General features: G+C 42.0%; 1 protein-coding gene across 4 annotated transcripts in view; it reads left to right on the forward strand.

Moving 5' to 3' along the window:
• The window catches only part of CLCN4 (chloride voltage-gated channel 4), a 70,325-nt gene that overhangs the window by 51,618 nt on the left and 3,774 nt on the right, over positions 1-14,933 (forward strand). For all 4 annotated transcript variants that reach the window (XR_014019981.1, XM_081277059.1, XM_081277058.1 and 1 more), the window contains 2 exons: positions 6-404; positions 7,659-7,875. Coding sequence is in view for 3 of the 4 variants with exons in the window: in XM_081277059.1 (XP_081133185.1) it covers positions 6-404; positions 7,659-7,875 (616 nt within the window). In the remaining variant the exon portion in view is untranslated. The remainder of the gene's footprint in view (positions 1-5; positions 405-7,658; positions 7,876-14,933) is intronic.

Below are 14,933 nucleotides of genomic sequence, written 5' to 3' on the forward strand. Positions count from 1 at the left end.
TGCAGGTGGAGTTACCAGGATGACAGTGTCACTGGTGGTCATCATGTTTGAATTAACTGGTGGTCTGGAGTACATCGTGCCCTTGATGGCAGCAGCTGTGACCAGCAAGTGGGTGGCCGATGCCTTTGGGAAAGAAGGCATCTATGAGGCCCACATCCACCTGAATGGGTACCCATTTCTTGATGTGAAGGATGAGTTCACCCACCGCACCCTGGCCACTGATGTGATGCGGCCCCGGCGGGGAGAGCCACCACTGTCGGTGCTCACCCAGGACAGCATGACCGTGGAGGATGTGGAGACTCTGATTAAGGAGACAGACTACAATGGCTTCCCAGTGGTGGTCTCCAGAGACTCTGAGCGTCTCATTGGGTTCGCCCAGAGGAGGGAGCTGATCCTGGCCATAAGTGAGTAAGGAGAGGGAAGATCACTTTTTACTGAGATGATTGGATGGCAGCGTTTGTACCCCTAGAAGTATTAAAGGAGTTTGAGTGAGTGTTCTTTAAGCCAGGGGCTGTGAAGCTTCAGTGCAGATCTGTCACCTGGGATCTGGTTAAAATGCAGATTCTGATTGAGCAGGCCTGGGTGGGGCCTGAGACTCTGCATTCCTCCAGAGCTCCCCAAGTCACACTGTGAGGAGCAAAGGTTTAAGCCCACACCCTGGAATAGACATACTTGGTTGGAAATTGACTTCCATGTGTGCAGGCAGCCATCAGGGCCCCATTACTACTAGGAGGCAAGCTATTTGCCACTGCATTTTAAAGAAGTTATTGGATAAAGTTGAGCAGGAAGTGATAATGTGAGATCCTGGAGTTGCCCAGGCCAAGCTGATCTCAAAGATGGGCTTTCAGGCAGGCTACCCAGCTGACTTAGGTGCTGAGTACTCTGCCTCTGATACCTGGCTGGCCCCTGCTCAAGTCTTTGCTACAGTGTATAACATATGTCCCACTCCACCAGTTAGAAGTCCATGTGGTTTAACTAGTAATATCATTAGAAATCAATTCTATGTAATCATTTTCTCCTCATGTTTGAACTGATATTAGCTGCCCTAACAGGTAGGCTGTGGAACTGGGGTAGGAGAGAAAGGGATGATTCATGGCCAGGTGGAGTGTCCAAAGACAGGCACCTCAGAGAACCAATCTGTGGGCCTCAAGTAGCCTAAGGATGGCTGCAGTAGAGAGGGAGCAGAAGGTGGGAGGATTCCAAAGACAGAGGGAACTGAAGGCCAGAGACTTGGGAGAAAATTGTAGGGAGCCCAAGGCAAGTAGGGGTAGTGAACCTTGGAGGGGTGGAGTCCTGCCAACCTCAAGATGCAGCAGGGGGAGGGATCAGCATAGTGCATCTCCTGCATAAGGTGAGCACCATGCCCTCACACTCAGCATCCTTGCTCCATGATCTGCACAGCTTCCCTACATCCCATGATAGACTGGGGCCCATGGCATGGCTCATGTTACTCCCCCTTACACCTTCCAGAGTGTTCCTTATAGTACATCAATGGGACTTTCTTTCCCCAATTGCCCCACTGAGAACACATCTTCACCAGACAATTGCTTTCCCCCAACCCGCCCTTTGTTCCTCTTTCTAAGGCACTTCCCTTCAATTTCTAAAACCTCTTCCCTATGTTAAATAGCTTTAAAGTATCTTCCTCAAAGGCTTTATAAAAATTAGTTTAGATAAGCTATACCCTCTAATTTCAGTGTGCCGCTCAAGCATGTTTAGCTCCCCCAAACCAAAGATTGATTTTACATTTTAGACACCATAGCAAGTTTGTGCTCGAAAGCTCAGTGATGCTTCTCTTTATTATAGGTCCTGTCACAGAACAGGTAGTGCCTTTAGGGGTAAATATTGCCTTACAAATAGTGAATTTTTTAAGTAGGGCTGGGTTTGTTTTAAAATAATGTAATCAGCAGCCTTTAAAAATTTATTCAATCCCTAAAATCTTTTAAGCAAAGGTTGAAATTTAGAAACTAAAGCAATAAATGTCACAGAATCCATTACCTATTGTGTAGCCCCAGGCACACCTGCTAAGAGACAGCTTACTAATTTTGCTGAAATCCATTACTGTAATCAAGTGGGAAGCAGTAATTGGCATCAACCAGTTAGAGAAGAAATTGAAGCTTTGCAAGCGAGCACTCTCTCACAAGCTATGTTTGGAATGTCTGAAGAGGCACCATGCGGTGTAAATAATACCTCTATGCTTTCAATCAGTCCCATAATAGTGTAGAAGCTGTTATTTACACGGTTTGTGGAAAGGCGAGGGGTGTTTTGCTCTGAGGAATCAGAGAAGCTGTTTTCCTGATCTGTGGAAATAGAAGAGTCACTGTATTTTCATGGAGAAATTCATGAGACCTATATTTGAGGAATTATGTGCTCTCTTATGAATATAGAAATATGACATTAGCACTCAGTTAAAAATTATTCCATGTCAATTTTATTTTTAGGGGAATTGGGGGCAAAGGTTATGGCAGGATAGATCCAAGGTAATTATGATAAGGAAAGAATGCTAAATGAGGAAAATAAGCATTTTTCTAACTTGTCATATTTTAAGTTGTAGCAGCTGCTCATGTGGAGCTGAAAATCTTTTGCCAGTTTTTAGTCCATTTGTGGAATGCCAAGGTGCAGCCATTGTCTTTGTTAGTGAGTGATAGTTAGCATCACCTGGGCAAGGTGGCTGTCTTTGGCATCACAAATTACTAACAGGCAGGACCGTAGGTGACCCTTGTTCAAATTCCTGGTAAATGGGCCTTTACCTTGCCTTACTCTTTGCAGATATGAGGCTCTTTCTGTCTTGAATTTTGCAATTAAGCCAGTAAGGGTTCAGAGAGGCCTCAATGGGAAGCCACAATGATGATTAAAGGGATGGAAAGCTGGAGTTACGGGGAAGAGTTGAGGGACCTCTCAATTTTTTCGTCTGGTGGATGACTTAATAATGATTCTCTAGCATATGGAAGATGCTTACTTGCAGAAAGGGATCTCCATCCAGGACTGAACCAGAAGATAAGTGTCAGATCTGTCTGATGAGCTATTTAGGGTTAAAGAGGTTTTTGCCTGGGAGGGCTGTTAATTATTCTAATGGATCATAGAGAAAAGTGGTGTCAACTACTCTCTGCAGAGGATGTTAAAATATAATGCAGAGGGACTTTTTCATGCCTTAGTAGATAATAACTTGTCAAATATTCTACTTTTTCTTCTCTATAGCCTTTATATTTTTTATATCATCTTTGTACTAACCAGCATAGTGGTTGCTTCCAGCTTTCTATTTTAGCCTTTCTCATTAATTGCATCTGTCTTATGGAAGCATTTATTTTATTTTATTTATTCTAATTTGTTATACATGACAGAAGAATGCAATTTAATTCATACTACACAAATAGAGCACAATTTTCAAGTCTCTGGTTGTACACAAAGTAGAGTCACACCATTTGTGTTTTCATATATGTACTTAGGGTAATGATGTCTATTATTCCACCATCTTTCCTACCCCCAGGCCCCCTCCCTCCCCTTTTCCCTATCTAAAGTTCACCTATTCCTCCCATGCTGCCTCCTAATCCCCACTATTAATCAGCATCCTTATATCAGAGAAGACATTCAGCATTTGGTTTTTTGGGATTGGCTTACTTCACTTAGCATTATATTTTCCAACTCCATCCATTTACCTGCAAATGCCATGATTTTATTCTCTTTTAATGCTGAGTAATATTCTATTGTGTATATATACTGCATTTTCTTTATCCACTCATCTACTGAAGGGCATCTAGGTTGGTTCCACAATTTAGCTATTGTGAATTATGCTGCTATAAACATTGATGTGGCTGTGTCCCTGCAGTATGTTGTTTTTAAGTCCTTTGGGTATAAACCAAGGAGTGGGATAGCTGGGTCAAATGGTGGTTTCATTCCAAGTTTTCCAAGGAATCTCCATACTGCTTTCCTTTTTGGCTACCCCAATTTGCTGCCCCACCAGCAATGTATGAGTGTGCCTTTTTCCCCACATTCTCACCAACACTTATTGTTGTTTGTATTCTTAATAGCTGCCATTCTGACTGGGGTGAGATGAAATCTTAGAGTGGTTTTGATTCCCATTTCTCTAATTGCTAGAGGTGTTGAACATTTTTTTAAATATTTGTTGATTGATAGTATGCCATCTTCTGAGAAGTGTCTGTTCAGTTCCTTGGCCCATTTATTAATTGGATTATTTGTTTTTTTGGTGTTAAGATTTTTGATTCTTTATATATACTAGAGATTAGTGCTCTATCTGATGTGAATGTGGTAAAAATTTGCTCCTTATGGAAGCATTTTTAATGAATGGAATGATAGAGCATTTCCTCCCTAAAAAACATATGTACTCTAGAGGTCCTCAGCCTTAACACTACCGACATTTGGAGCTGGATCTTTCTCTATGGTGGGGACTGTCCTGTTTATTATAGGATGTTGAGCAGCATCCTTGATCTCAACCCATTAGATACCAGTAGTTTCCCAACTGTGACAACCAAAAATGTCTCCAGATATTTTCAAAAGTCCCCTGAGGGTAGGGGTAGAGTTGCTCCCAGTTGAGAACCATTGCTCTAAAGCCACTTAATAACTTCCAGTATGTGTGAAGATTGTTTCCAATTTTCAAAAATTTCTTGACCTATCATAGTTTATGAAATCCATCTCACTAACATTTTATCAACTACTTTCTTTGCCTCTGGTGTTACTGCTACTAGAAACTGGAATGGGAAGTTGAATAACCTTAGTGGGAGCTCATTAAATGTGTATCATTTTTCGGGAAATGTGGCCACTGAGGCTAATTCTAGCACAATATATTATAAGCCTTTCAACTAAAAACATTTAAAAATAATTGATCTACTTGAACTTTAAAATATTTTAAAATAATGTATTACATTATTTTTAATGTAAAAGTAATACACACTCATAGACTATTAGAAACATTTTTAAAAGATACTATGTTAGTTTTTGTTACTGTGACAATACCTGACATAAACATTAGGGGAGAAAAGGTTTATTGTGGTTCATGGTTTCAGAAGTTTCAGTCTATGGTCCGTTAGCCATTTCTTTGGACTTGAAGTGAGACAGAATATCATGGTGGAAGAAAGCTTTCAGCTCATGGCAACCAGGAAGGAGTAGGGGTGGGCAAGGGCCAGGGACAAGATATAGTCCCAAGGGCATGCCTCCAGTAACCAACTTCCTCCAACTAGGCCCCATCTCTCAATCATTTCTGAATTATTAATTCATCAAATGGATTAATCCACCAATAAATTTAGAGCCCTCATGATCTAATCATTTCATAAAAGTCTCACCTGTGGGCATGAAGTTTTTAAGTCCCTGGGCCTTTTGGGGGACATTCTAGATTCAAACCCTAATTGGCACCAACATTCTCACCTCTCTAGAGGCCATGGTTCATATTCAGTAATTCTTCCTTGTCTTTCAGGTCTTTTAAAAATGTGTATTTTGTGTTATATTTTTAAAAATTCTTTCCCAACTTGGGCTCCCCAAAGTTTCTGGGGTCTGTGAGTCTGTTTTCTCATGGCACTGGCTTATCCTCTGGGTGAGGAGTTGGTTTATTTTTTCATGCAGGAGATATATATTGAGCATTCATGGCTTTTGCAAGTGTTTGGTGACTGATGAATATTTCTGGTGCAAACTAGGAGTCGACTCCAATAGAGAGTTGCATAGAGCTTTCTTGCTGGTTTTTCTTCCATTCATCAGCTTTTATTTTGTATGTAGCACCTCCACCTCCAACATTTGAAGCCTTAATATAAGTCTTTATAATACAGTTCCAAAGAAACCTAGCAAAGCCCTTCTGCAGAGAGTAGCAGTTGTCACTTAAAGTAGCCAGCTTAGATCTCCAACTCTGACCCTAGCTGATGCCTGTGATCTTTGCTTGGTAGTAAATAGCTCATGGGCTTTCTTTCCTAATGAATGTTCCATGAAATAGGCTCTGCTCTCCATGATATAAGAACCAGATACACTGATATTTAGGAGACTGACTCATTCATGCATGCATGCATGTGACAAATATTTGTTTGTGTCTCCCATGTGCTAGGCATTGTTCAGGCAGTGGGAGTTCACTGGCGTGTAAGAGTTCACTGAGTGGAGTGGCTGCTAGAATCAGGGTTTCTGGCCCAATCCGTAGATTCAGAAGAAATATAACTGTGTTGTCTATTTTAGCAACTGGATATATGTCTTGCTAAGTTGTATTTGGTTTTATAAGGGGTTGAGCAAATCCACGTGATCAGTTCTTGATTGGGGTTTGTGGCTTGATTCAATCCTGTTGTTCAGTCTGATCATTGAAATAGATAGAAATCCTGTTATGTGGAACTTTAAGAGAATCAACTGGTCTATGGAAAGAAGCATATAAATATGTGTTGGCTGTTGCCTCCCTGCCCTGGTGTGGAGGATAGAACCCTCTTGATTTAAGAGAGCATTCAGAGTGTGTCAGGCAGAATCTGCATTTGAAAACATGTGCGTCAGTGTCGTCTGGTATTTGTGGTTGAATCATATCCCACTTGATGTAACTAGATTTAACCTGACCCATATAATGTGCAGGCATTTGCCCAGCAGGCTCTCTATTCCTCTTTTCAACAGAGACCCTTTTTCAGACTCAGCCTGACCCCAAATGCTGCCAGCTTTCCATTAGGGTGCTCTATTGCACTAAATGGCCTTAGAGGAGGTAGTTCGAATTTTATTTTTGAAAGAACAATATAGGTGAATAGTAGTCTTTGACAAGGCAAGAAATGTATTATAGAAACCAGGATTCATTTTAAAGCAGGCCCTGCTGTACATTTTTCCTAACCTTTTCCCACGAACCAAAAGAAAGATTAAAATTCCAACAGAAGGAAAATCGCCTTGGAGAAATATCTTGAGACCGATGGATTTGTTTCATGTGTGACTTAAAATAGCCTGGGTTTCTAGCACTGCATTAAGCTGTATTTCTAATGAGTTCCTGTTACCCTACTTTTCTTCAGCTTCACATGGCTTTGCCTACAGACAGAAATAGACTAATTGCTACCATAACAGTTTTACTATCTTTCTTTGAGAAATCTACAAAATGGCCCATTTTTAAGAGAGGAGATCCAAGGAGTGGGGGGGATGCAGCTTTTCTGGGGTTGTTTCTTTGGTCCCAAGGGTCATATTTGGGATTGAGCTGCATTTCTGGGCTGTGAGCCTGGGCTGGTCTTATTGGTTTCTTGTTCCTCTTAGGATTCATAATGCCATTTAGGCCAGTTGTAAGTTAGTTTGTAAAAAACGGTGTTTTAAGGTCACTGGGCAGCTAAATGTGGTTTCTTGTCATGACAAACTTTAGTCCATAATGAGGTGAAGGAGTGTTTGGAAAGCAAGAATGAAGGGTTCTGGGCTGTTTGGGGTGCTCTGGAGTGCAGGAGAAAGCAGTGAATATCCCCAAAGGAACCATGTTGGTCAGGCCCATCTTGTAAGGCATCGACAATGAATGGTCTGGTCACAGCAGGGGGGGCCTCACACAGCATTAGCTTAGAGAAATGCCAATTTCACAGATGTTTGGCTGAATTCCCTCATTAAGAATGTGTCATTTGCCCTTGAACCCCTTTTCTGTGGGATTCTGGGATGCTGTGTGGGGGATGGTAGGAGGGTAGTTAAGAGAAGAATTTACATGTGGCTCATCATTCCTACTTACCCCATTCTAGAGAATGCCAGGCAGAGGCAGGAGGGCATCGTGAGCAATTCCATCATGTACTTCACGGAGGAGCCCCCTGAGCTGCCAGCCAACAGCCCACACCCCCTGAAGCTGCGTCGCATCCTGAACCTCAGCCCTTTCACGGTTACAGATCATACACCCATGGAGACAGTGGTGGACATTTTCCGGAAACTGGGGCTCCGGCAGTGCCTGGTGACTCGGAGTGGGTGAGTAGGTGGACCAGTATAAACAGAACATGTACTGTGGCCAGACTTGGGAGAAAAAGATGACTAAGACCTGGTCTCTACCTTTAAGGAACTCAACCATCCACTGGGACAGACCTGTCCTTGACAGGAGATGCCAATAAGCTGTGATGAATGTATGGAGAAGTAAATGTAGAGGGAGCTTTGGAACTTAGAGCAAGGTGGCCAGTGCAGCCTGGAAAGGTAGAGGAAACTTCAAGGTTAGGCTACTCTCTGGGCCCAGCCTGAAGGTTGAGTCAAAAGGGGAGGAGCCAGAGGAGATGGACTTGGTGTTGCTTTTCTACTGCCATATGACATTTGGGTTATGGAAGAAGGTACAGTTAGTTCTGCTGTAATGTAACATATGTTCCTCAAAACCACAGAGCTATCCAAAATACAGCAGTGAAAACCATAGGACTTATGGGAAAAATGAAAAATGGAATTAGATACATGATATTCAAAAATTTCATTAGTGATATATATATATATTTTAAATGAGCTAGGCATGGTGGCACATGCCTGTAATCTCAGTGACTCAGGAGGCTGAGGCAGGAGGATCCTGAGTTCAAACCCAGCCTTGGCAACTTAGTGAGGCCCTAAGCAACTCAGCAAAACTCTGTCTCTAATAAAATACAAAAAAGGAAATATATATATATAAAAGGGCTAGGGATGTAGCTCCGTGGTTAAGTGCCCATGGGTTCAATCCCTGGTACCAAAAACAAAACAAAACAAAACAAACCCCCCAAAAAACTGAGATAAGAACACAATAAAAATGGTAGTTTTACAACATTTTGCACATGTTAAATGGTTAGGAAATATTTGAATATGACAATATATCACTTAACCTTGAAAAAGACCTGAACTTGACTGTGGAACAGACATATGAAGGACTACATCTTGTGACTTGGAATAGGGGCAGTTATCACAGCTAGATGGATGGCTGTGGCTTCTCACATCCACGTGAACTGAAACAGTGTGTTCAAGGGGTGTGCATATGTGCACTTTGTGTTCTCCAATGCTGCTAGGTTCAGCTGGGTGCAACTGTCTGTGCTCTCCTGGTTTCTCATGGATGAAATCACACACGAGCAAATGCAAAATCCATGTTGTACTCAGGTCATTCCCAGTGTGAAACAATTTCATCTTTGCCAAACAAATGGTATTGGAGAATGAGATATTAGATAGACTCTTGGCATTGTTTCTGCTATCATGCTCTATAGTGTGTGTGTGTGTGTGTGTGTGTGTGTGTGTATGCGCACGTGCATGTGCATGTGCTACTGGGGATTGAATCCAGGGGTGCTTTACCACAAAACTACATCCCCAGCTCTTTTTATTTTGAGGCAGGGTCTCACTAAGTTGCCTAAGCTGGCCTTGAACTTGAGATTCTCTTGCCTCAGCCTCCCAAGTCACAAAGATTATAGGTGTGCACCATTGTACCCAGCCGTGCAATTACTTTTGTTTTGTATTATTACAAACCAGTAAAGTATCAATAAAAAAGGTCAAAGCGCTACAACAGTGCTGGAGGTGCAGTTCTCCAAGGGCCATTCTTTTGTCTCAACATGTACCCCAAGTTCCGTAGTTTCAGAAGCTTGGGTAGAGAAAGGGACTGGCTTGGTCTGCATGTCCTGGAACCTAAGTTATCCGTCTATTTCATTCCTTCTAAGCTGGGTGTTGGCAATGAGGGAATGGGTTTTGGTGATGATGGTTTAGGCCTTTATAGAACCAAGAGGCTTAACTATCTAAAGTAGTTTACATTTCTGAAGGCAGTACATTCTAGTTTAACTTAGTAGTTCTCAACAGGGGTGGTTTTGTCCCCTAGAGATGTGGGACAATGACTAGGGGCAATGTCAGATATCACAACTAGAGGGAGAGGTGCTATTGTCATCTGGTGGGTAGGGGACAAGGATGCTGCTAAACATCTGGAATGCCAAGGCAGCCCTCATCATCATCATCATCATCATCAACAACAACACAATGTGGCCCAAAAGTTCACTTGATATTGTGGTTGAGTGACCCTGATCCTGGACTGGATGTTATGGCTAAGCAATAAGCAATCCTATCCATTCAGCTTTTTGCCTGCTGTGTTAGTAACAGGGATATAGGCTCTGCAAGAGATGAAATGTGCACAATCACCCAGAGAACTCCTAGCTGGCAGGAAGTATGTCCTTAGCTCTAATGCAGCCAGAAGGGCGTCTTGTACATGGGAGGTGCAATTAATAGGGAACAAACAAATTGGTCCTTGTATTTGAAGCTAGAGGTCATTTCTGCCAGAGAATGTTAAAGGAGCTTTGTAATTTCTCAAAGTTGAGCCTGCCTAAGAATGGCCTGGCAGATTAAACCTGCAGGTTAAACCCAGTTTGCTGGGGTCCACTGCAGAGCTGCTGATCCCTGAGGTCTCAGGTAAGACCTGAGAATGTGCATTTCTAACAAACTCTCAGATAAGGCTGCTGGTCTAAGGACCCCAGTTTGGGGAACTGCTGAAGTTGATTTCTGCATTTAGATTTCCAGCTCTTGGCATAAATACCACTGTGATCACCCTTGCCATCTCAAGTGTATAGCAGTTTCTTCTTTCCTTTAAAATAATAATCCAATGTCAGTTTTCATTGGAATTTCCAGTGTGGGCAGGAAATTCTGCCTTAACACCCACTCTCACCTCACAGAGCCCCATGAGGCTTTCCTGAGAAGATCTGGGTGCCGAAGTTGGCTCCGAATGTTCTGTGAGAAAGCAAAATCATTCTCTCTGGCTCTACATATTTTAAACAAACACAGATGCTGCTACGTTAGTGCTGGCAAGGGATCCTTGTTTGCGGGGCCTTTCATCTTCATCTCCTTGGGCTTTCAGCCAGAGTGGGCCCATCTCAAGCCAGCTCGCGTTTTTGATGCGTTCCCTCACCATGTGCCTTCCCTGCTCAAGATGGCTGAGAGCCTGAGCCTGTTCCTTGACCTGGATCATCTTCAGGATTTCTCAGGGCCTGAGGCCTAAAGTAATCATGAAACCAGACCAGAATCCAGAGGAGTTTTGTCCCCAAAATGCAGGAGTCTAGGAAGCCTCCAGTGACCAACAGCAAATTTGGGTAAGATTTGCCCTGTGAAGGTTCTAGAAAGGAAAAGCAACTAGAGGAGATGGTGGCAGATTTCCCCCAAACAATACTAGGTGGTACATTGGGTCTGGTTAGGTTAGATTTCTCAGAAGAGCCTAGCTGCTCAAATCTGAATTATGTTCTTGGTCATTGTCTAGCCATTTATGATTCACTGAATTCACTTGATCTGCCACCCAAAGGGGCTGAAAGTTCAAACCCTCGATTTAAATCAAAGATAACATTTCAAGCCACTAATGAAGTCTACAGGATTTGATGTTGCCTCTTTTTGGGTTGATGTTTAGCTTTCTTCTATTGTAATAATTACTCTTGTAGGCCCCTGGCACAATTTATGCCAACACCCAAGTCGGCACCTGAATTAATAGTTTCACAATGTTATTGTACCTAACATAACTTTCAGACAGAGGAAGTGAAAAGGTTTTTGGAATTGTAAATGCTTGGTTTTTGGTTTTTGATGTGAGGTCTCTGTGTTGCCTGGTTGGGCCTGAACTTCTGGACTCAAGCGATTCTCCTGCTTCAGCCTCCTGAGTAGCCAGGAGAACAGGCCTCTGCTACAGCATCTGGCTATGCCTCATCTTTTGATACTGTCTCCAGAATAAAGACAAGGAAATGAAACCCAGGCTTTATAGATATGGGAGGGGGATGTGTGGAAGCATGTTGTATTTTTAGTAGAGTTCTTATCTTTGCAAATATGACACTAGTAGTCATTTTTTTTGAAGAGACATTGGTGTAATCAACATTTTACTGAGCATCTATTTTGGCTGAGGGCTGGGGAGGATCAGAAAGTGTTTTTAAAAGAAGTCAAGGAGCCTGTTATCTGCTAAGGAACATGGACACAATTCAATGTAATTGATGCTACCCAAAGCAGGTGTTCCTGAGGAGAGTGTCCTAAAGCAGGCTTTCCAGTAGAAAATAGATGGCAGAAGCTGAATGAGTGGTTTAAATTGAGGGTCTGTCCATTAGTCCATCACTGCAGAGCCCCCTCCCACTGCCTAACAACCCCTGTGGATGCTCTGTGTGTGAGCTGATCTGTTTGTATCTGCTGTGATTTCACTCCTGATCACATCTTGCTTAGCAGCATATTATAAGTATAAGCTGCTGGCCTTATAACTGTCACTTTTTTTTAAATTTTGAAAGAACTATCAAAATCCCAACCCTTGTGAATGTGAATGCTCGCATTTTTACACTTCCATTTACTGTTCTCTTGCCCTTCATTTTTATGCATTCTGCAAGAGGTCAGTGAATTCTTTGACCTTCCCTGTGTTTCTGTCATCTAGCATCTGAAGGGTCATTGTATAGCCCCTGCGGTCCTGCCTTTATTTATACTGATTTATTTATTTTACAGCATATTGAGATAATTCACATACCATACAATTCACCTATGTAAAATGTTTAAGTCAGTAGTTTTAGTAGAAAATGAATTACTACCATCAACTTTAGACTATTTCTATTACACTATAAAGAAACCCTATACCCCTTAGCTGTCACCTCCTGTACCCCAGCCCTAGGCAACAACTAACCTACTCTCTGTTTCTGTGGATTGTTCCCTATTGGATCTTGTGTGTAAATGCAATCATATCCTATGTGGTCTTGTGGCTGGCCTCTTTTACTCAGCAGAGTATTTTCACAGTTCATCCATGTTGAAGCCTGTAACAGTCCTTCATTCTGATTATGGCTGAATATCATTTGTTGTATGGATAGACCACATTTTGTTTATTCATTCTTCTATTGATAGACATTTGGATTATTTCTGCTTCTTGGCTGTTATAAATAATACTGTTACGAATAAGACTTGTGTGCAAGTTTTTGTGTGAACATATATTTTCATTTTTCTCAGAGGAATTGCAGTCATGTGGTAAGTCTATGTTTAACTTTGTTTCCTTCCTTCCTTCTTTCCTTCCTTCCTTCAGAGATATAATTCATATACTATATAATTTGCCATCTTAAAGTATATAATTCAAGGGTTTTTGATACATTCTCAAAGTTGTGTTAACAATTGCTTTGTTGTAAATCCAGAACATTTTCATCACCCCCTAAACCCTTTTCTCATTAGCAGTTACTTCCTATTCCACCCTTCCCCCAGCCACTGCCAACCACTAATCTACTTTCTGCCTCCATGGATTTGTCTATTCTGGATACTCATTATATATGTGGCATTACATGATATGTCACCTTTTGTGATTGATCCTTTTATTTAGCATAGCTTTTTCAAGGTTCACCCAAGTTGTTGCATGTGTCAATACTTTTTATGGTTAAATAGTACTCCAATGTATGGATGTTTATCAATTCATTAGGAGATGGACATTTAGGTTCTCTTTACTTTTTGAATGAGAATATGAGACCCTGAGAAGTAAAACACTTAAGATCAAAGGAAATTGGGTACAGAGCCAGCCCTATCTGGGAATCTACCAAGGACCTTTGGTGGAGGACCCTGCCAATCAAACCAGAACCCAGAGGACATCAATGTTCTCTACATAACAGCAGAGGGGAAGTAGACTGGGGGCAATTTGAAGATACCCAGCATCATCTGTGAAGATGCAGAATCCTGAACTATTGGAGAGCATCCTATAGAACCAGATTAGGACTCATTTGGCTACTGTCACATAGGAGTCCTTACTAGGGACTCCTTTATTTGTCTTTAAATAAGGCCCCTTCCCAGTATTAGAGTCACCTTTCCTTGCTATCACTGCTCCATTAAAATTAATTATTTTCATGAGAACAAGAACAGAATGTATCTGTCCCCAAGAATAAACCTCCTTTATTTATCTGGACCTCCAAGCCTTTGCCATGCCTTGGGCCTGGAGGCCTGGGCAACTCTTCTCAGCAGCCATATGTGGCTGCCAAGGCAAAAGGGAAGTTCTGATGAGATAGAGGCTCACTAAAGCTTCCATAGAAGCCAGGTGAATTGACAAAGTATTAGGTAATAGTGCCCTTGAGAAAATGTTTAGCTCTCATTGAATGAATGCAGTGGGCCCTTATTATGGCAGTTGACCCCTAAGTAACTAAGACAAATCAGGATGGAAAAGGGGGGGGGTTTAGAACCACCAGCTGGACCCAGCATTATTCCAGTGCATGAAGACCAGATCCCTTATTGGGTCCTGATCCCCTCAGATGGGTTTTCCTGGAAGAACCCAGCATCTCACTACAGAGAATGATAATGTTCATTTCTTTGGGGTCATCTTATTCAGGATTATACCAACATTTGGGGGGAACAAACTAGGTCTATTTAAATCCGTTTTATGCATCTTACATGTTTTAGAATTTCTCATGGTCTAGAAAGAGAAATATTCCAAAGGTGCTGTGGCAGCTGAATGCAGAGGCAGCTGAACAGCTGTTATGGGCTGAATTGTGTCCCCCACTTCTAAATTCCTATGTCGAAGCTGTAAGCCCCAGCATGATTGTATTGGGACACAAGTTCTTTAAGGAGGTAATTAAAGTTAAATGAGGCCATTGGGGCAGGACCCTAATCCAGTAGGACTGGTGTCCTTGTAAGGAGAGGAAGAGACACAAGGAGTCTATGTGCACAAAGAGGCCATGTGAAGACACAGAAGATGACTATGTTCATCTCTAAGCCAAAGAGAGAGAGAAACCGGCCCTGCTGGCACCTTGATCTGACACTTTGAAAAAATAAATTCTTTCATTTAAGTCATCTCATCTGTGGTATTTTGTTACAGCAGCCCAGGCTGACCAACACAGAAATGCAGTTTGGCAGATTTGGTGGAACAGCATCTTGTTTTATGGGACGTCTTCAATTTTACTGCATTATGATACATTTTAGAGATGTATTTAAAATAATGCATTATGACCATAAAGTCAAGAAGCCCTAAAGAGCTTGAGTGAAAATCCACAATTCCTGGCTCTATCCACCTTCACCACCCCTCCACTTGTTTTAGGTGACCCATGGTGTTTAGCATGCTTTTAAAGACCCCTCTTGCTATTTCCTCTGTC

The sequence above is a fragment of the Spermophilus citellus genome (genome assembly GCF_964194105.1).
Source record: "Spermophilus citellus genome assembly, chromosome: X".
Classification (NCBI taxonomy): domain Eukaryota; kingdom Metazoa; phylum Chordata; class Mammalia; order Rodentia; family Sciuridae; genus Spermophilus; species Spermophilus citellus.